Below are 19,524 nucleotides of genomic sequence, written 5' to 3'. Positions count from 1 at the left end.
AGATAAACCAGTTGATCTCATTGGGTGGTCAGTTGACCTCATTGGGTCATCTCCAGTTGATCCCATTGACCGCATGAGGTGGTTGGTTGACCCCGTTGGGTCTCAAGATGACCCAGTTGATCTCATTGGGTGGTCAATTGACCCCATTGGGTCTCAAGATGACCCAGTTGATCTCATTGGGTGATCAGTTGACCCCGTTGGGTCTCAAGTTGATCCCATTGACCAAATGATGTGGTCAGTTGACCCCATTGTACATGGATGTGAGTCCACAGGGCAAATCATTGACCCCCCTGGGCTGTCCCCTCTCCACAGTTCAACAGCTTCGAGCAGCTCTGCATCAACTTCACCAACGAGAAGCTGCAGCAGTTCTTCAACCACCACATGTTCGTGCTGGAGCAGGAGGAGTACAAGAAGGAGGGGATTGAGTGGGAGTTCATCGACTTCGGCATGGACCTCCAGGCCTGCATCGACCTCATTGAGAAGGTGCCAGATCCTGGGGGCCTGCTGGGGCTGAAGGTGGCTCCTGGAGGAGACCCTTCCACTCAGAGCTTCCCAGGCAGCACGAAGGCAGACGGTTGGGTTGTGCCTGGCCAAATAGGTCTTGGCCAACCATCTCTTTTCCTCCCCAGCCCATGGGGATCATGTCCATCCTGGAAGAGGAGTGCATGTTCCCCAAGGCCTCAGACATGACCTTCAAGGCCAAGCTCTTTGATAATCATCTGGGCAAGTCGGCCAACTTTGGGAAGCCACGAAACATCAAAGGGAAGCCCGAGGCCCACTTTGCCCTCGTGCACTACGCCGGCACGGTGGACTACAACATCATTGGGTGGCTGCAGAAGAACAAGGACCCCCTCAACGAGACGGTGGTGGGGCTCTACCAGAAGTCAGCCCTCAAGCTCTTGGCCAGCCTCTTCTCCAACTACGCCGGGGCTGATGCACGTAAGGGACATCCCCCCCCTTTCCCAGGGCCCACAGTTCTCCCCACCCCATCCTTGACCTCTCCCCATCCTTTCTTCTTCTCCAACAGCGGTGGAGAAGGGGAAAGGGTCTAAGAAGAAAGGTTCCTCCTTCCAGACGGTCTCAGCTCTCCATCGGGTGAGAGTCCAGGGGTTAAGGGTGGGCCTGGGGGCAGGGTGGGGAGTTGAGGGGGTTGACAACATGTGCTAGGGCACGTGATAAACCTCAGTGGGTCAGGTTTTGGGGAGGGGTCTTTATTCCCTCCTCCATCCTCCAGGAAAACCTCAACAAGCTGATGACCAACCTTCGATCCACCCACCCCCACTTCGTCCGCTGCATCATCCCCAACGAGACCAAGTCTCCTGGTGAGCTGATCCCTGGGAGGGAGGGGGGGTTGATCCCAGTGATCCCAGGGGATGGGCCTTGAGCCACCTCTCACGGTGAACCCACCCACCAGGAGTGATGAACAACCCCCTGGTGATGCACCAGCTCCGCTGCAACGGGGTGCTGGAGGGCATCCGCATCTGCCGCAAGGGCTTCCCCAACCGCATCCTCTACGGGGACTTCCGGCAGCGGTAGGAGAAGGCAGGAGCTGGGTGGGGATGGGGTGGACACAACCCCCTTCCCCCCAACGAGGCTGATCCTTGAGGTGGGGACGGGGTGTCACCTGAGCACAGGTACCGGATCCTGAACCCAGCGGCCATCCCCGAGGGCCAGTTCATCGACAGCCGCAAAGGCGCCGAGAAGCTCCTGGGATCCCTTGACATCGACCACAACCAGTACAAGTTTGGTCACACCAAGGTGAGGGGGGCAACGTGGGCTCTGCTCCTGGTGGTGCCACCAGCCATGAGGTCCACACAACCCCAGGACACCAACCCACGTGGCCACCTGCCCCAACTGAGCTCCCTCCATCCAACCCATCACCTTGGTGCTGATCTTCATCTCTCCTCAAAGGTCTTCTTCAAGGCTGGGCTGCTGGGGCTGCTGGAGGAGATGAGGGATGAGCGCCTGGCCCGGATCATGACCCGCTTGCAGGCCCAAGCCCGTGGCTTCCTCTCCCGCCAAGAGTTCAAGAGGATCCTGGAACGGCGGTGGGTGGGGAGCTGGAGCTGGTGGAGGAGCCCAGTTAGGTGGGAGCCCCTGGTGAGCCCTCATCTCGCTGTGCCTCGCTCAGGGACTCGCTGCTGGTGATCCAGTGGAACATCAGGGCCTTCATGGGGGTGAAGAACTGGCCTTGGATGAAGCTCTACTTCAAGATCAAGCCCTTGCTGAAGAGTGCCGAGACGGAGAAGGAGATGCAGGTGGGAGGAGGTGACAAGGAGGGGAGGTTGGGGCAAGGGGGAAGGTGGGTTGGAGACGTGGCTGTTGTTCTCCTGTGCTCTGTCACAGACCATGAAGGAGGAGTTTGGGCGGCTGAAGGACGCCCTGGAGAAGTCAGAGGCCCGTCGGAAGGAGCTGGAGGAGAAGATGGTCTCCATGCTGCAGGAGAAGAACGACCTTCAGCTCCAAGTGCAGGCTGTGAGTGAGCTCGCCCCAACAAACCCTCCTGGATGGAGGTGACCCCCTACCCCAGTGGGACCACCCCCTTTCACCCATCACCCCAAACACAGGAGCAGGACAACCTGAATGACGCCGAGGAGCGCTGCGACCAGCTGATCAAGAACAAGATCCAGCTGGAGGCCAAGGTGAAGGAGCTGACGGAGAGGCTGGAGGATGAGGAGGAGATGAACGCCGAGCTGACAGCCAAGAAGAGGAAGCTGGAGGACGAGTGCTCGGAGCTGAAGAAGGACATTGACGACCTGGAGTTGTCTTTGTCCAAGGTGGAGAAGGAGAAACATGCCACCGAGAACAAGGTGGGGCAGCTCACACCAAGGGGCTTCTCCTGCAGGTCCTGATTTAGGCTCAGCCCAACCAAGTCCAAGAGCTGGACTAGCACCAAGCTGGAGGTCTGATGTTTCTCCCCTTGTAGGTCAAGAACCTGACAGAGGAGATGGCTGGGCTGGATGAGATCATTGTCAAGCTGACAAAGGAGAAGAAGGCCCTGCAAGAAGCTCACCAGCAAGCGCTGGACGACCTGCAGGCAGAGGAAGACAAAGTCAACACCTTAACCAAGGCCAAAGTCAAGCTGGAACAGCAAGTGGATGATGTTAGTTTCGATCCCACCCTCAGCTGGGCCCTGCAGGGAGGAAGGTCCTGGTGATCCCTTCGAGGGTGACCAGGATGTCCTCTGCCTCACTCACAGCTGGAGAGCTCACTGGAGCAGGAGAAGAAGATCCGGATGGACCTGGAACGGGCCAAGAGGAAGCTGGAAGGTGACTTGAAGCTGGCTCAGGAGAGCATCATGGACCTGGAGAACGACAAGCAGCAGCTGGATGAAAGGCTGAAGAAGTAAGAGCCCACTTGCCCCTCCTCACCTTGTCACCCTTCGCCTATCACCCTGCTCTTGCTGAGGAGCTGAGGCACCATGGGATGACCTTTCTCCTCCCCCACACCAGGAAGGACTTTGAGCTTAATGCCCTCAATGCCAGAATCGAGGACGAGCAAGCGGTCGCAGCCCAGCTCCAGAAGAAGCTCAAAGAGCTTCAGGTGAGGTGTGAGGGTTCAAGCTTGGGGATCAACCAGGAGGAGGAGAAGGAACTGCTCCTGCTCTTTCTTCTTCTGTCTCAACTGTTTGAGGAGCTGAATGATTTGTTAGGCTGGAGGCTCTTCAGGGAAGGTCAGGTTGGTGGGAGAGCTCAAATCTTGATTGAGTTGAAGAGTCTCCAGTTAGTTGGGTTGAGCTGGGTTGGTGAGTCTCTAGTTGGCTGGACTGAGTTGGGTTGGTGAGTCTCCAGCTAGCTGAGTTGAAGAGTCTCCAGTGACTTGGGTTGGGCTTCATGGAGATGAGTCTTCACCTGGTTGGGTTGGGCCTAATGAGTTAAAGTATCTCCAGTTGGTTAGGTTCAGCTTAATTCTGTTGACAAGTCTCCAGTGAGTTGGGCTTGGCTTCATTGAGTTGAGGGGTCTCCAGTTGGTTGGGTTGAGTTTAAGAGTCTCCAGTTGATTGGGTTTAATTGAGTTGAAGAGTCTCCAGTGAGTTGGGCTGGGCCTCATTGAGTTGATGAGTCTCCAGTTGATTGGGTTGAAGAGTCTCCAGTTGGTTGGGCTTCATTGAGTTGAAGAGTCTCCAGTTGGTTGAGTTTAGTTGAGTTGAAGAGTCTCCAGTTGGTTGGATTGAGCTGAAGAGTCTCCAGTTGGTTGGGTTGAGTTGAGTTGAAGAGTCTCCCGTGAGTTGGGCTGGGCTTCATTGAGATGAAGAGTCTCCAGTTGGTTCAGTTCAGTTGAAGAGTCTCCAGTGAGTTGGGCTGGGCTTCATTGAGATGAAGAGTCTCCAGTTGGTTCAGTTCAGTTGAAGAGTCTCCAGTGAGTTGGGCTGGGCCTCATTGAGTTGAAGAGTCTCCAGTTGGTTGAGTTTAGTTGAGTTGAAGAGTCTCCAGTTGGTTGGGTTGAGTTGAAGAGTCTCCAGTTAGTTGGGTTGAGTTGAGTTGAGTTGAGTTGAGTTGAGTTGAGTTGAAGAGTCTCCAGTTGGTTGAGTTGAGCTTCATTGAGTTGAGGAGTCTCCAGTTGGTTGAGTTGAGTTGAGTTGAAGAGTCTCCAGTTGGTTGGGTTGAGCTTCATTGAGTTGAGGAGTCTCCAGTTGGTTGAGTTGAGTTGAGTTGAAGAGTCTCCAGTTGGTTGGGTTGAGCTTCATTGAGTTGAGGAGTCTCCAGTTGGTTGGATTGAGCTGAAGAGTCTCCAGTTGGTTGGGTTGAGTTGAGTTGAAGAGTCTCCAGTGAGTTGGGTTGAGCTTCATTGAGTTGAGGAGTCTCCAGTTGGTTGGGTTGAGTTGAAGAGTCTCCAGTGAGTTGGGATTAGTTGAGTTGAAGAGTCTCCAGTGAGTTGGGCTGGGCTTCATTGAGTTGAGGGGTCTCCAGTTGATTGGGTTGAGTTGAAGAGTCTCCAGTGACTTGGGTTGAGTTTAGTTGAAGAGTCTCCAGTGAGTTGGGCTGGGCTTCATTGAGTTGAGGGGTCTCCAGTTGATTGGATTGAGTTGAAGAGTCTCCAGTTGGTTGGGTTGGGTTGAGTTGAAGAGTCTCCAGTTGGTTGAGTTTAGTTGAGCTGAAGAGTCTCCAGTTGGTTGAGTTGAGTTGAAGAGTCTCCAGTTGGTTGAGTTTAGTTGAGTTGAAGAGTCTCCAGTTGGTTGCGTTGAGTTGAAGAGTCTCCAGTGAGTTGGGATTAGTTGAGTTGAAGAGTCTCCAGTGAGTTGGGCTGGGCTTCATTGAGTTGAGGAGTCTCCAGTTGGTTGGGTTGAGTTGAGTTGAAGAGTCTCCAGTTGGTTGAGTTTAGTTGAGTTGAAGAGTCTCCAGTTGGTTGGGTTGAGCTTCATTGAGTTGAAGAGTCTCCAGTTGGTTGAGTTTAGTTGAGTTGAAGAGTCTCCAGTGAGTTGGGCTGGGTCTCATTGAGTTGAAGAGTCTCCAGTTGGTTGAGTTTAGTTGAGTTGAAGAGTCTCCAGTTGGTTGGGTTGAGCTTCATTGAGTTGAGGAGTCTCCAGTTGGTTGGATTGAGCTGAAGAGCCTCCAGTTGGTTGGGTTGAGTTGAAGAGTCTCCAGCTGGTTGGGTTGAGTTGAGTTGAGTTGAGTTGAAGAGTCTCCAGTGAGTTGGGTTGAATTGAAGAGTCTTCAGTGAGTTGGGATTAGTTGAGTTGAAGAGTCTCTGGTGAGTTGGATTGAATTGAAGAGTCTCCAGTGAGCTGGGCTGGGCTTCATTGAGATGAAGAGTCTCCAGTTGGTTGGGTTCAGTTGAAGAGTCTCCAGTGAGTTGAGCTGGGCTTCATTGAGTTGAGGAGTCTCCAGTTGGTTGGGTTGAGTTGAAGAGTCTCCAGTTGGTTGGGTTGAGTTGAGTTGAAGAGTCTCCAGTGACTTTGGTTGAGTTTAGTTGAAGAGTCTCCCGTGAGTTGGGCTGGGCTTCATTGAGATGAAGAGTCTCCAGTTGGTTTGGTTCAGTTGAAGAGTCTCCAGTGAGTTGGGCTGGGCTTCATTGAGTTGAGGAGTCTCCAGTTGGTTGAGTTTAGTTGAATTGAAGAGTCTCCAGTTGGTTGGGTTGAGTTGAGTTGAAGAGTCTCCAGTGAGTTGGGCTGGGCTTCATTGAGTTGAGGAGTCTCCAGTTGGTTGGATTGAGCTGAAGAGTCTCCAGTTGGTTGGGTTGAGTTGACTTGAAGAGTCTCCAGTGACTTCGGTTGAGTTTAGTTGAAGAGTCTCCAGTGAGTTGGGCTGGGCTTCATTGAGTTGAGGAGTCTCCAGTTGATTGGGTTGAAGAGTCTCCAGTTGGTTGGGCTTCATTGAGTTGAATAGTCTCCAGTTGGTTGGGTTGAGTTGAAGAGTCTTCAGTGAGTTAGGATTAGTTGAGTTGAAGAGTCTCCGGTGAGTTGGGTTGAATTGAAGAGTCTCCAGTGAGTTGGGTTGAGTTTAGTTGAAGAGTCTCCAGTGAGTTGGGTTTAGTTGAGTTGAAGAGTCTTCAGTGAGTTGGGCTGGGCTTCATTGAGTTGATGAGTCTCCAGTTGATTGGGTTGAAGAGTCTCCAGTTGGTTGGGCTTCATTGAGTTGAAGAGTCTCCAGTTGGCTGGGTTGAGTTGAAGAGTCTCCAGTTGGTTGGGTTGAGTTGAAGAGTCTCCAGTGAGTTGGGCTGGGCTTCATTGAGTTGAGGAGTCTCCAGTTGGTTGGGTTGAGTTGAGTTCAAGAGTCTCCAGTGAGTTGGGTTGAGCTTCATTGAGTTGAGGAGTCTCCAGTTGGTTGGATTGAGCTGAAGAGTCTCCAGTGGGTTGGGTTGAGCTTCATTGAGTTGAGGAGTCTCCAGTTGGTTGGATTGAGCTGAAGATCCTCCAGTGGGTTGAGTTGAGTTGAAGAATCTCCAGTTGGTTGGGTTGAGCTTCATTGAGTTGAGGAGTCTCCAGTTGGTTGAGTTTAGTTGAGTTGAAGAGTCTCCAGTTGGTTGCGTTGAGTTGAAGAGTCTCCAGTGAGTTGGGATTAGTTGAGTTGAAGAGTCTCCAGTGAGTTGGGCTGGGCCTCATTGAGTTGAAGAGTCTCCAGTTGGTTGGGTTGAGTTGAAGAGTCTCCAGTTGGTTGGGTTGGGTTGAGTTGAAGAGTCTCCAGTGAGTTGGGCTGGGCTTCATTGAGTTGATGAGTCTCCAATTGATTGGGTTGAAGAGTCTCCAGTTGGTTGGGTTGAAGAGTCTCCAGTTGGCTGGATTGAGTAGAGTTTTAGAATCTTCAGTGAGTTGGGATTAGTTGAGGTGAAGAGTCTCCAGTTGGTTGGGTTGAATTTACTTGAAGAGTCTCCAGTGAGTTGGGCTGGGCCTCATTGAGTTGAAGAGTCTCCAGTTGGTTGAGTTGAGTTGAAGAGTCTCCAGTTGGTTGGGTTGAGCTTCATTGAGTTGAGGAGTCTCCAGTTGGTTGAGTTGAGTTGAGTTGAAGAGTCTCCAGTTGGTTGGGTTGAGCTTCATTGAGTTGAGGAGTCTCCAGTTGGTTGGATTGAGCTGAAGAGTCTCCAGTTGGTTGGGTTGAGTTGAGTTGAAGAGTCTCCAGTTGGTTGGGTTGAGTTGAAGAGTCTCCAGTGAGTTGGGCTGGGCTTCATTGAGTTGATGAGTCTCCAATTGATTGGGTTGAAGAGTCTCCAGTTGGTTGGGTTGAAGAGTCTCCAGTTGGCTGGATTGAGTAGAGTTTTAGAATCTTCAGTGAGTTGGGATTAGTTGAGGTGAAGAGTCTCCAGTTGGTTGGGTTGAATTTACTTGAAGAGTCTCCAGTGAGTTGGGCTGGGCTTCATTGAGATGAAGAGTCTCCAGTTGGTTCAGTTCAGTTGAAGAGTCTCCAGTGAGTTGGGCTGGGCCTCATTGAGTTGAAGAGTCTCCAGTTGGTTGGGTTGAGTTGAAGAGTCTCCAGTTAGTTGGGCTGAGTTGAGTTGAGTTGAGTTGAAGAGTCTCCAGTTGGTTGAGTTGAGCTTCATTGAGTTGAGGAGTCTCCAGTTGGTTGAGTTGAGTTGAGTTGAAGAGTCTCCAGTTGGTTGGGTTGAGCTTCATTGAGTTGAGGAGTCTCCAGTTGGTTGAGTTGAGTTGAGTTGAAGAGTCTCCAGTTGGTTGGGTTGAGCTTCATTGAGTTGAGGAGTCTCCAGTTGGTTGAGTTTAGTTGAGTTGAAGAGTCTCCAGTTGGTTGGGTTGAGCTTCATTGAGTTGAGGAGTCTCCAGTTGGTTGGATTGAGCTGAAGAGCCTCCAGTGGGTTGAGTTGAGTTGAAGAGTCTCCAGTGACTTCGGTTGAGTTTAGTTGAAGAGTCTCCCGTGAGTTGGGCTGGGCTTCATTGAGATGAAGAGTCTCCAGTTGGTTCAGTTCAGTTGAAGAGTCTCCAGTGAGTTGGGCTGGGCCTCATTGAGTTGAAGAGTCTCCAGTTGGTTGAGTTTAGTTGAGTTGAAGAGTCTCCAGTTGGTTGGGTTGGGTTGAGTTGAGTTGAGTTGAGTTGAAGAGTCTCCAGTTGGTTGGGTTGAGCTTCATTGAGTTGAGGAGTCTCCAGTTGGTTGGGTTGAGTTAAGTTGAAGAGTCTCCAGTTGGTTGGGTTGAGCTTCATTGAGTTGAGGAGTCTCCAGTTGGTTGGGTTGAGCTTCATTGAGTTGAGGAGTCTCCAGTTGGTTGGATTGAGCTGAAGAGTCTCCAGTTGGTTGGGTTGAGTTGAGTTGAAGAGTCTCCAGTGAGTTGGGTTGAGCTTAATTGAGTTGAGGAGTCTCCAGTTGGTTGGATTGAGCTGAAGAGCCTCCAGTGGGTTGGGTTGAGTTGAAGAGTCTCCAGAGCGAGGTTGTGCTGAGCACACACATCAGGTAAGAGCCAAGCCGTCCATGTCCCGGCGCTCAGGCGCGCATCGAGGAGCTGGAGGAGGAGCTGGAGGCCGAGCGGACGGGCAGGGCCAAGGTGGAGAAGCTGCGCTCGGACCTGTCGCGGGAGCTGGAGGAGATCAGCGAGCGGCTGGAGGAGGCTGGTGGCGCCACCTCGGTGCAGCTGGAGCTCAACAAGAAGCGGGAGGCCGAGTTCCAGAAGCTGCGGCGGGACCTGGAGGAGGCCACGCTGCAGCACGAGGCCACGGCGGCCGCGCTGCGCAAGAAGCACGCCGACAGCGCGGCCGAGCTGGGCGAGCAGATCGACAACCTGCAGCGCGTCAAGCAGAAGCTGGAGAAGGAGAAGAGCGAGCTCAAGCTGGAGCTGGATGATGTTGGCTCCAACATGGAGCAGCTCCTCAAGGCCAAGGTGAGAGGAGCGTGGGTCTCCAGGGGAGAACTCTCCCGGTGCTCCACGCACGTTCCCTTTCATCTCCCTGCCCTGACCCCTGTCTCCAGGCCACCCTGGAGAAGATGTGTCGCACCATGGAAGACCAGATGAACGAGCACCGGGCCAAGTCTGAAGAGGCTCAACGCATGGTCACCGACCTCACCACCCAACGGGCCAAGCTCCAGACGGAGAACGGTGAGGGCTTTGCTCTTCCCCAACCCAACTGGCCACCCTCTACCCAAGCTTTGGGGGCTTCTCCAGTGAGTTGACCGCCCACCTTTCCAACCCCCAGGTGAGCTCTCCAGGCAGCTGGAGGAGAAAGAAGCCTTCATCAACCAGCTGACACGAGGGAAGCTCACCTACACCCAGCAGCTGGAGGACCTCAAGAGGCAGCTGGAGGAAGAGGCCAAGGTAGGGCTTTGTTAGGGAGGTCCATGTGGCTGAAGGTGGGTGGGGAAAGACACCTCCAAGGTCAAGGAGGGCGCTGGTTTGGGACTGAGAGGAGACAGAGGGTCAGCCTGAGCTCCTGGAAGGAGAAGAAGGACTGGAGAGGTCTAAGAAAGCCCAATGACAGCGGCTTGGGTTGGTCTAGAGGACATTCCATCAGTCCAGACACCTAAGGTTGGGTCACCTGGAGGAAGCTGGGTTAAGGTCCACAGAAGCTCTGTTGGGGTTGGGGTGATGAAGAGCAGCACTTACCCAGTGGGAGGATGTCAAGGTGGCTCTGGGTGACGTGGACCCCGTGGTCTCACCTTCTCCTCACCCCCTGCCCAGGCCAAGAACGCTCTGGCCCACGCGCTGCAGTCGGCCCGGCACGACTGCGACCTGCTGCGGGAGCAGTACGAGGAGGAGACGGAGGCCAAGGCCGAGCTCCAGCGCTCGCTCTCCAAGGCCAACTCCGAGGTGGCCCAGTGGAGGACCAAGTACGAGACAGACGCCATCCAGCGCACCGAGGAGCTGGAGGAGGCCAAGTGAGTCACCTCCCCACGGCTGGTGGCACCTCCCTTCCCCTCCACCATCTAGACCATCTAGAGCATGCCCAGCTTGGGGCACCTAGAACCTCCCTTGAGCAACCTGGACCCCTCAAGACCTCCAGAACCCTCCTGCTCATGGGCACCTTCATTTTGGAGGTGGGTGACCTCAGCATGGGGCTGATGGTTGGTGTCTCCATCCCTCTGGCAGGAAGAAGCTGGCCCAGAGGCTGCAGGAGGCCGAGGAGGCGGTGGAGGCCGTCAATGCCAAGTGCTCCTCCCTGGAGAAGACCAAGCATCGGCTGCAGAACGAGATCGAGGACCTGATGGCAGACCTGGAGCGGTCCAACGCCGCCGCCGCCGCCCTGGACAAGAAGCAGAGGAACTTTGACAAGGTGGGAGCTGGTGGAGGTGGGCTGGGGGTGAGCTGGGGGGGTGGGTGGGAGGCTGGGTGACCCCTGGTTTGCCCCCAGGTCTTGTCTGAGTGGAAGCAGAAGTTCGAGGAGTCGCAGACGGAGCTGGAGGCGTCGCAGAAGGAGGCCAGGTCGCTCAGCACCGAGCTCTTCAAGCTGAAGAACGCCTACGAGGAGTCGCTCGAGCACCTGGAGACCTTCAAGAGGGAGAACAAGAACCTCCAAGGTGAGGCCAAACACGTCCCCCTGTCCCACCACCTCCTCCTCTGCCACCAAGCACCGACCTGCTGGTGTCTTGCCCCTGCAGAGGAGATCTCAGACCTCACTGAGCAGCTGGGCGCCGGCCACAAGACCATCCACGAGCTGGAGAAGGTCCGAAAGCAGCTGGACGCCGAGAAGCTGGAGCTCCAGGCGGCGCTGGAGGAGGCCGAGGTGAGTGTCGATGGGAGGTCGTTGGTTGACCCCATTGAGTGGTCAGTTGACCTCATTGGATCTCAAGATGACCCAGTTGATCTCACTGGATGGTCAGTTGACCCCGTTGGGTCATCTCCAGTTGATCCCATTGACCTCATGAGGTGGTCAGTTGACCCCATTGGGTCTCAAATTGATCCTGTTGATCTCATTGGGTGGTCAGTTGACCCTGTTGGGTCTCATGTTGATTCCATTGACTGCATGAGGTGGTTGGTTGACCCCATTGGGTATCAAATTGATCCTGTTGATCTCATTGGGTGGTCAGTTGACCTCACTGGAGCTCAAGATGACCCAGTTGATCTCATTGGATGGTTGGTTGATCCCACTGGGTCTCAAATTGATCCCATTGACCCCATTGGGTGGTCAGTTGACCTCACTGGAGCTCAAGATAACCCAGTTGATCTCACTGGATGGTCAGTTGACCTCATTGAGTCATCTCCAGTTGATCCCATTGACCGCATGAGGTGGTCAGTTGACCCCATTGGGTCTCAAATTGATCCTGTTGATCTCATTGGATGGTCAGTTGACCTCATTGGGTCATCTCCAGTTGATCCCATTGACCGCATGAGGTGGTCAGTTGACCCCATTGGGTCTCAAATTGATCCTGTTGATCTCACTGGGTGATCAGTTGACCTCACTGGATCTCAAGATGACCCAGTTGATCTCATTGGGTGGTCAGTTGATCTCATTGGGTCATCTCCAGTTGATCCCATTGAACGCATGAGGTGGTCAGTTGACCCCATTGGGTCTCAAATTGATCCTGTTGATCTCATTGGATGGTCAGTTAACCTCACTGGATCTCAAGATGACCCAGTTGATCTCATTGGGTGGTTGGTTGACCCCACTGGGTCTCAAGTTGATGCCATTGACTGCATGAGGTGGTTGGTTGACCCCATTGGGTCTCAAATTGATCCTGTTGATCTCACTGGATGGTCAGTTGACCTCACTGGATCTCAAGATGACCCAGTTGATCTCATTGGGTGGTCAGTTGAACCTCTTGGGTCTCATGTTGATCCCATTGACCTCATGAGGTGGTCAGTTGACCCCATTGGGTCTCAAATTGATCCTGTTGATCTCACTGGATGGTCAGTTGACCTCACTGGATCTCAAGATGACCCAGTTGATCTCATTGGGTGGTTGGTTGACCCCACTGGGTCTCAAGTTGATCCCATTGACCGCATGAGGTGGTTGGTTGACCCCATTGGGTCTCAAATTGATCCTGTTGATCTCACTGGATGGTCAGTTGACCTCACTGGATCTCAAGATGACCCAGTTGATCTCATTGGGTGGTCAGTTGAACCTCTTGGGTCTCATGTTGATCCCATTGACCTCATGAGGTGGTCAGTTGACCCCATTGGGTCTCAAATTGATCCTGTTGATCTCGTTGGTTGGTCAGTTGACCCCGTTGGGTCTCAAGATGACCCAGTTGATCTCATTGGATGATCGGTTGACCCCACTGGGTCTCAAGTTGATCCCATTGACCGCTCCAGGCCTCCTCCCGCTCTCCTCAGTGCTCCTAAAGCTCCTTCCCACTCCCCTCAGGCCACCCTGGAGCATGAGGAGGGCAAGATCCTGAGGGCCCAGCTGGAGTTCAACCAGGTGAAGGCTGACTACGAGCGCAAGCTGGCCGAGAAGGACGAGGAGATGGAGCAGGCCAAGCGCAACCACCTGCGGGTGGTGGACTCGCTGCAGACCTCGCTGGACGCCGAGACCCGCAGCCGCAACGAGGCCCTCAGGCTGAAGAAGAAGATGGAGGGCGACCTCAACGAGATGGAGATCCAGCTGGGCCACGCCAACCGTGTGGCTGCTGAGGCTCAGAAGCAAGTCAAGACCTTGCAGGGCTACCTCAAGGTACCTCCTGGGTTGTCCCACCATCAGCAGCCTCCATGGAGCTGCTCACTCTGCTCACCCTCTTTCTCCCCACAGGACACCCAGCTGCAGTTGGATGATGTGGTGAGGGCCAACGAGGACCTGAAGGAGAACATGGCCATTGTGGAGCGGAGGAACAACCTCCTGCAGGCAGAGCTGGAGGAGCTGCGAGCTGTGGTGGAGCAGAGCGAGAGGGGCCGCAAGTTGGCCGAGCAGGAGCTGCTGGAGGCCAGTGAGAGGGTCCAGCTCCTCCACTCGCAGGTGAGAACGTCCTCCAGGAGGAACGTTGGGTGTCCTGGCACGGGGCAGCCAGGATCTCCTCTGGGAGAGGGATGTGGCATCAGCTCCGAGGACACCTCCTGAGGTCCTCACTCCCTTCCTCCAGAACACCAGCCTCATCAACCAGAAGAAGAAGATGGAGGTTGACATCTCCCAGCTGCAGACCGAGGTGGAAGAGGCCATCCAAGAGTGCAGGAACGCCGAGGAGAAGGCCAAGAAGGCCATCACCGACGTCAGTGTTGTGGGGGGAAGGACTTCTGGGCCTTCTTCTCCCATGGGCTGGTGGAGAACGAGCCTCTCAGCTCCTCCTTGTCTCCTGGGACAGGCAGCCATGATGGCAGAGGAGCTGAAGAAGGAGCAGGACACCAGCGCCCACCTGGAGAGGATGAAGAAGAACATGGAGCAGACCATCAAGGACCTGCAGCTGCGTCTGGATGAGGCCGAGCAGTTGGCCCTCAAGGGGGGCAAGAAGCAGCTGCAGAAGCTGGAGGCCCGTGTGAGGGAGCTGGAGAACGAGCTGGAGGCCGAGCAGAAGCGCAACGCCGAGAGCGTGAAGGGCCTGCGCAAGTCCGAGCGGAGGGTCAAGGAGCTGGGCTACCAGGTGGGGTGGGATGGTGGCCCAGGAGGTGGCCCACTGGGCCTGTGGCCACCAGGATCAACGTCCCTGCCCTAAGACACGGTTGGGTTGATGTGCAGAGGGACATGGGGGACCTAGAACATGGGTAGAGTGACCTAGAACGTGGTTGAGCCATGAGCCACTTGGGCCACCTCCCGGCGTCCCCAGGGGCTGGGAGTGAGCCAGAGCCTCAGGTGGGACCTCAGCAGGGTCTAGAAGCCACCTTGGCCAGATGGGAATGGAACCTTCTGCCCCATGGCTGAGGTGCATCCAGAGGGTTCCAACCCCCAAGAAGGTCGCTGATGGTCTCCTGACCTTCATGGCTCTTGTGCTGACCCAAAGCAGGGGGCTGGGGGACGTCCCACCCACACTTGTCTCACCTCACAGACCGAGGAGGACCGCAAGAACCTGGTCAGGCTCCAGGACCTGGTGGACAAGCTCCAGCTGAAGGTCAAGGCCTACAAGCGCCAGGCAGAGGAGGCGGTGAGAGCCGGAGGGTGGCCATGGCGACACCTCCAGGAGGGGAGCTCAAAGTTGGGGGGGTCAGGGGGGGAGGAGGATGGAGAGATGGGTGGGTGGGAGGCTGGAAGGTTGGAGAGATGGGTGGGAGGCTGGAAGGTTGGAGAGGTGGGTGGGAGGGTGGAAGGTTGGAGAGATGGGTGGGAGGCTGGAAGGTTGGAGAGGTGGGTGGGAGGGTGGAAGGTTGGAGAGATGGGTGGGAGGGTGGAAGGTTGGAGAGGTGGGTGGGAGGTTGGAGAGGTGGGTGGGAGCTGGAAGGTTGGAGAGATGGGTGGGAGGCTGGAAGGTTGGAGAGATGGGTGGGAGGCTGGAAGGTTGGAGAGGTGGGTGGGTGGGTGGAAGGTTGGAGAGGTGGGTGGGAGGGAGGCTGGAAGGTTGGAGAGATGGGTGGGTGGGTGGAAGGTTGGAGAGATGGGTGGGAGGCTGGAAGGTTGGAGAGGTGGGTGGGTGGGAGGGTGGAAGGTTGGAGAGATGGGTGTGAGGCTGGAAGGTTGGAGAGGTGGTTGGGTGGGTGGAAGGTTGGAGAGATGAGTGGGAGGCTGGAAGGTTGGAGAGATGGGTGGGAGGTTGGAGAGATGGGTGGGTGGGAGGAACGTTGGAGAGATGGGTGGGTGGGAGGGTGGAAGGTTGGAGAGGTGGGTGGGAGGTTGGAGAGATGGGTGGAAGGTTGGAGAGATGGGTGGAAGGTTGGAGAGATGGGTGGGAGGGTGGAAGGTTGGAGAGATGGGTGGGTGGCTGGAAGGTTGGAGAGATGGGTGGGAGGCTGGAAGGTTGGAGAGATGGGTGGGAGGCTGGAAGGTTGGAGAGATGGGTGGGAGGCTGGAAGGTTGGAGAGATGGGTGGGAGGCTGGAAGGTTGGAGAGATGGGTGGGTGGGTGGAAGGTTGGAGAGGTGGGTGGGTGGGTGGAAGGTTGGAGAGGTGGGTGTGAGGCTGGAAGGTTGGAGAGATGGGTGGGTGGGTGGAAGGTTGGAGAGGTGGGTGTGAGGCTGGAAGGTTGGAGAGATGGGTGGGTGGGTGGTTGGAAGGTTGGAGAGGTGGGTGTGAGGCTGGAAGGTTGGAGAGGTGGGTGTGAGGCTGGAAGGTTGGAGAGATGGGTGGGAGGGTGGAAGGTTGGAGAGGTGGGTGGGTGGGAGGGTGGAAGGTTGGAGAGGTGGGTGGGAGGTTGGAGAGATGGGTGGAAGGTTGGAGAGATGGGTGGAAGGTTGGAGAGATGGGTGGGAGGGTGGAAGGTTGGAGAGATGGGTGGGAGGGTGGAAGGTTGGAGAGATGGGTGGGAGGGTGGAAGGTTGGAGAGGTGGGTGGGAGGCTGGAAGGTTGGAGAGATGGGTGGGAGGCTGGAAGGTTGGAGAGGTGGGTGGGAGGCTGGAAGGTTGGAGAGGTGGGTGGGAGGCTGGAAGGTTGGAGAGATGGGTGGGTGGGTGGAAGGTTGGAGAGGTGGGTGGGTGGGTGGAAGGTTGGAGAGGTGGGTGTGAGGCTGGAAGGTTGGAGAGATGGGTGGGTGGGTGGAAGGTTGGAGAGGTGGGTGTGAGGCTGGAAGGTTGGAGAGATGGGTGGGTGGGTGGTTGGAAGGTTGGAGAGGTGGGTGTGAGGCTGGAAGGTTGGAGAGGTGGGTGTGAGGCTGGAAGGTTGGAGAGATGGGTGTGAGGCTGGAAGGTTGGAGAGATGGGTGGGTGGGTGGAAGGTTGGAGAGGTGGGTGTGAGGCTGGAAGGTTGGAGAGATGGGTGTGAGGCTGGAAGGTTGGAGAGATGGGTGGGTGGGTGGAAGGTTGGAGAGGTGGGTGTGAGGCTGGAAGGTTGGAGAGGTGGGTGTGAGGCTGGAAGGTTGGAGAGGTGGGTGTGAGGCTGGAAGGTTGGAGAGGTGGGTGTGAGGCTGGAAGGTTGGAGAGATGGGTGGGAGGGTGGAAGGTTGGAGAGGTGGGTGTGAGGCTGGAAGGTTGGAGAGATGGGTGTGAGGCTGGAAGGTTGGAGAGATGGGTGGGTGGGTGGAAGGTTGGAGAGGTGGGTGGGTGGGTGGGTGGAAGGTTGGAGAGATGGGTGGGTGGGTGGAAGGTTGGACAGATGGGTGGGTGGGTGGAAGGTTGGAGAGGTGGGTGGGTGGGTGGGTGGAAGGTTGGAGAGATGGGTGGGAGGTTGGAAGGTTGGAGAGATGGGTGGGTGGGTGGAAGGTTGGAGAGGTGGGTGGGTGGGTGGAAGGTTGGAGAGGTGGGTGGGTGGGTGGGTGGAAGGTTGGAGAGATGGGTGGGTGGGTGGAAGGTTGGAGAGGTGGGTGGGAGGCTGGAAGGTTGGAGAGGTGGGTGGGTGGGTGGAAGGTTGGAGAGATGGGTGGGAGGGTGGAAGGTTGGAGAGATGGGTGGGAGGTTGGAAGGTTGGAGAGGTGGGTGTGAGGCTGGAAGGTTGGAGAGATGGGTGGGTGGGTGGAAGGTTGGACAGATGGGTGGGTGGGTGGAAGGTTGGAGAGGTGGGTGGGTGGGTGGGTGGAAGGTTGGAGAGATGGGTGGGAGGTTGGAAGGTTGGAGAGATGGGTGGGTGGGTGGAAGGTTGGAGAGGTGGGTGGGAGGGTGGAAGGTTGGAGAGATGGGTGGGAGGCTGGAAGGTTGGAGAGGTGGGTGGGAGGTTGGAAGGTTGGAGAGGTGGGTGGGAGGTTGGAAGGTTGGAGAGGTGGGTGGGAGGCTGGAAGGTTGGAGAGATGGGTGGGTGGGTGGAAGGTTGGAGAGGTGGGTGGGTGGGAGGCTGGAAGGTTGGAGAGGTGGGTGGGTGGGACTCTGGAAGGTTGGAGAGATGGGTGGGAGGCTGGAAGGTTGGAGAGATGGGTGGGAGGGTGGAAGGTTGGAGAGGTGGGTGTGAGGCTGGAAGGTTGGAGAGGTGGGTGTGAGGTTGGAAGGTTGGAGAGATGGGTGGGTGGGTGGAAGGTTGGAGAGGTGGGTGGGAGGTTGGAGAGATGGGTGGGAGGGTGGAAGGTTGGAGAGGTGGGTGGGAGGTTGGAAGGTTGGAGAGGTGGGTGGGAGGCTGGAAGGTTGGAGAGATGGGTGGGTGGGTGGAAGGTTGGAGAGGTGGGTGGGTGGGAGGCTGGAAGGTTGGAGAGGTGGGTGGGTGGGACTCTGGAAGGTTGGAGAGATGGGTGGGAGGCTGGAAGGTTGGAGAGATGGGTGGGAGGGTGGAAGGTTGGAGAGGTGGGTGTGAGGCTGGAAGGTTGGAGAGGTGGGTGTGAGGTTGGAAGGTTGGAGAGATGGGTGGGTGGGTGGAAGGTTGGAGAGGTGGGTGGGAGGTTGGAGAGATGGGTGGGAGGGTGGAAGGTTGGAGAGGTGGGTGGGAGGTTGGAGAGATGGGTGGGTGGGAGGGTGGAAGGTTGGAGAGATGGGTGGGTGGGTGGAAGGTTGGAGAGATGGGTGGGTGGGTGGGTGGAAGGTTGGAGAGATGGGTGGGAGGCTGGAAGGTTGGAGAGGTGGGTGGGAGGCTGGAAGGTTGGAGAGATGGGTGGGAGGTTGGAAGGTTGGAGAGATGGGTGGGAGGGTGGTTGGAAGGTTGGAGAGATGGGTGGGAGGCTGGAAGGTTGGAGAGGTGGGTGGGAGGTTGGAGAGATGGGTGGGAGGCTGGAAGGTTGGAGAGGTGGGTGGGAGGGTGGAAGGTTGGAGAGGAGGCTGGAAGGTTGGAGAGATGGGTGGGAGGCTGGAAGGTTCTAGAGGTGGTTGGGTGGGTGGATGGAAGGTTGGAGAGGTGGGTGGGAGGCTGGAAGGTTGGAGAGATGGGTGGGAGGTTGGAAGGTTGGAGAGATGGGTGGGAGGTTGGAAGGTTGGAGAGATGGGTGGGAGGGTGGTTGGAAGGTTGGAGAGATGGGTGGGAGGGTGGTTGGAAGGTTGGAGAGATGGGTGGGAGGCTGGAAGGTTGGAGAGGTGGGTGGGAGGTTGGAGAGATGGGTGGGAGGCTGGAAGGTTGGAGAGGTGGGTGGGAGGGTGGAAGGTTGGAGAGGAGGCTGGAAGGTTGGAGAGATGGGTGGGAGGCTGGAAGGTTCTAGAGGTGGTTGGGTGGGTGGATGGAAGGTTGGAGAGATGGGTGGAAGGTTGGAGAGGAGGCTGGAAGGTTGGAGAGATGGGTGGGAGGGAGGCTGGAAGGTTGGAGAGGTGGGTGGGTGGGTGGAAGGTTGGAGAGATGGGTGGGTGGGTGGAAGGTTGGAGAGATGATGAGGAGACATCAGGGAAGGTGAGGAGATGGTGGGTTGGTGGGATAACACTGGAGGGAAGGGGCTGGAAGATGGGTCAGTGGGACATGGGGCAGCCCCACTGATGTCCCACCACCTTCTACCCCCAACCCCAGGAGGAACAAGCCAACACCAACCTGGCCAAGTTCCGGAAGGCGCAGCACGAGCTGGACGAGGCTGAGGAACGCGCCGACATCGCCGAGTCCCAGGTCAACAAGCTGCGGGCCAAGAGCCGTGACATGGGAGCCAAGGTGGGACCCCACAGCCACCCCCTGTCCCCCCCTGCCCCCCTCAGCCCACCCTCACAGCTCCCTTTGTCTGTCTCCATCAGAAAGGACTCAACGAGGAGTGAAGCTCTGGAGCCCAACAAGTGGTGACCCCTTGGGTCTGCCCCACACGTCCCATCCACAGCCCACCCCGAGCTTGGGGCACCAATAAATGTTGTTGAGCAGCAGTTGGTTGGTGTGGGGAGGGGTTGGTGTGGGGAGGGGTTGGTGTGGGGTGGGGGTTGGTGTGGGGTGGGGTTGGTGTGGGGAGGGGTTGGTGTGGGGTGGGGTTGGGGTGGGGAGGGGTTGGTGTGGGGAAGGGGTTGGTGTGGGGAAGGGGTTGGTGTGGGGAGGGGGTTGGTGTGGGGAGGAGTTGGTGTGGGGAGGGGGTTGGTGTGGGGTGGGGTTGGTGTGGGGTGGGGTTGGTGTGGGGTGGGGATTGGTGTGGGGAGGGGGTTGGTGTGGGGTGGGGATTGGTGTGGGGAGGGGGTTGGTGTGGGGTGGGGATTGGTGTGGGGAGGGGGTTGGTAGGGGATGTGGTTGGGCCCCAACAGCATCACAACCCCCATGTCCCTCCACAACCCACCTCATCTGCCACATCTCACCACGTCCCACCACATCCCATCACGTCCCATCACATCCCAT

General features: G+C 56.4%; 1 protein-coding gene across 1 annotated transcript in view; it reads left to right on the top strand.

Annotated features, from left to right (window-relative positions):
* The window catches only part of LOC104562001 (myosin-7), a 35,029-nt gene extending 16,064 nt beyond the window's left edge, over positions 1-18,965 (top strand). The window contains exons 13-39 of the mRNA XM_062019875.1: positions 313-483; positions 630-939; positions 1,028-1,095; positions 1,235-1,322; positions 1,415-1,532; positions 1,635-1,758; positions 1,912-2,048; positions 2,132-2,258; positions 2,347-2,475; positions 2,568-2,810; positions 2,927-3,103; positions 3,200-3,345; positions 3,453-3,543; positions 8,869-9,258; positions 9,348-9,474; positions 9,572-9,690; positions 10,054-10,250; positions 10,462-10,645; positions 10,724-10,889; positions 10,971-11,095; positions 12,677-12,985; positions 13,061-13,264; positions 13,389-13,514; positions 13,608-13,883; positions 14,286-14,381; positions 18,730-18,864; positions 18,945-18,965. Of these exons, the coding sequence (XP_061875859.1) occupies positions 313-483; positions 630-939; positions 1,028-1,095; positions 1,235-1,322; positions 1,415-1,532; positions 1,635-1,758; positions 1,912-2,048; positions 2,132-2,258; positions 2,347-2,475; positions 2,568-2,810; positions 2,927-3,103; positions 3,200-3,345; positions 3,453-3,543; positions 8,869-9,258; positions 9,348-9,474; positions 9,572-9,690; positions 10,054-10,250; positions 10,462-10,645; positions 10,724-10,889; positions 10,971-11,095; positions 12,677-12,985; positions 13,061-13,264; positions 13,389-13,514; positions 13,608-13,883; positions 14,286-14,381; positions 18,730-18,864; positions 18,945-18,965 (4,404 nt within the window). The remainder of the gene's footprint in view (positions 1-312; positions 484-629; positions 940-1,027; positions 1,096-1,234; positions 1,323-1,414; positions 1,533-1,634; positions 1,759-1,911; positions 2,049-2,131; positions 2,259-2,346; positions 2,476-2,567; positions 2,811-2,926; positions 3,104-3,199; positions 3,346-3,452; positions 3,544-8,868; positions 9,259-9,347; positions 9,475-9,571; positions 9,691-10,053; positions 10,251-10,461; positions 10,646-10,723; positions 10,890-10,970; positions 11,096-12,676; positions 12,986-13,060; positions 13,265-13,388; positions 13,515-13,607; positions 13,884-14,285; positions 14,382-18,729; positions 18,865-18,944) is intronic.
* The last annotated feature ends 559 nt before the right edge of the window (positions 18,966-19,524 follow it).

The sequence above is a fragment of the Colius striatus genome, unplaced genomic scaffold, assembly GCF_028858725.1.
Source record: "Colius striatus isolate bColStr4 unplaced genomic scaffold, bColStr4.1.hap1 scaffold_34, whole genome shotgun sequence".
NCBI lineage: Eukaryota > Metazoa > Chordata > Aves > Coliiformes > Coliidae > Colius > Colius striatus.
The sequence above is the reverse complement of the archived record's forward strand: the minus strand, read 5'-3'. Positions and strand labels throughout refer to the sequence as shown.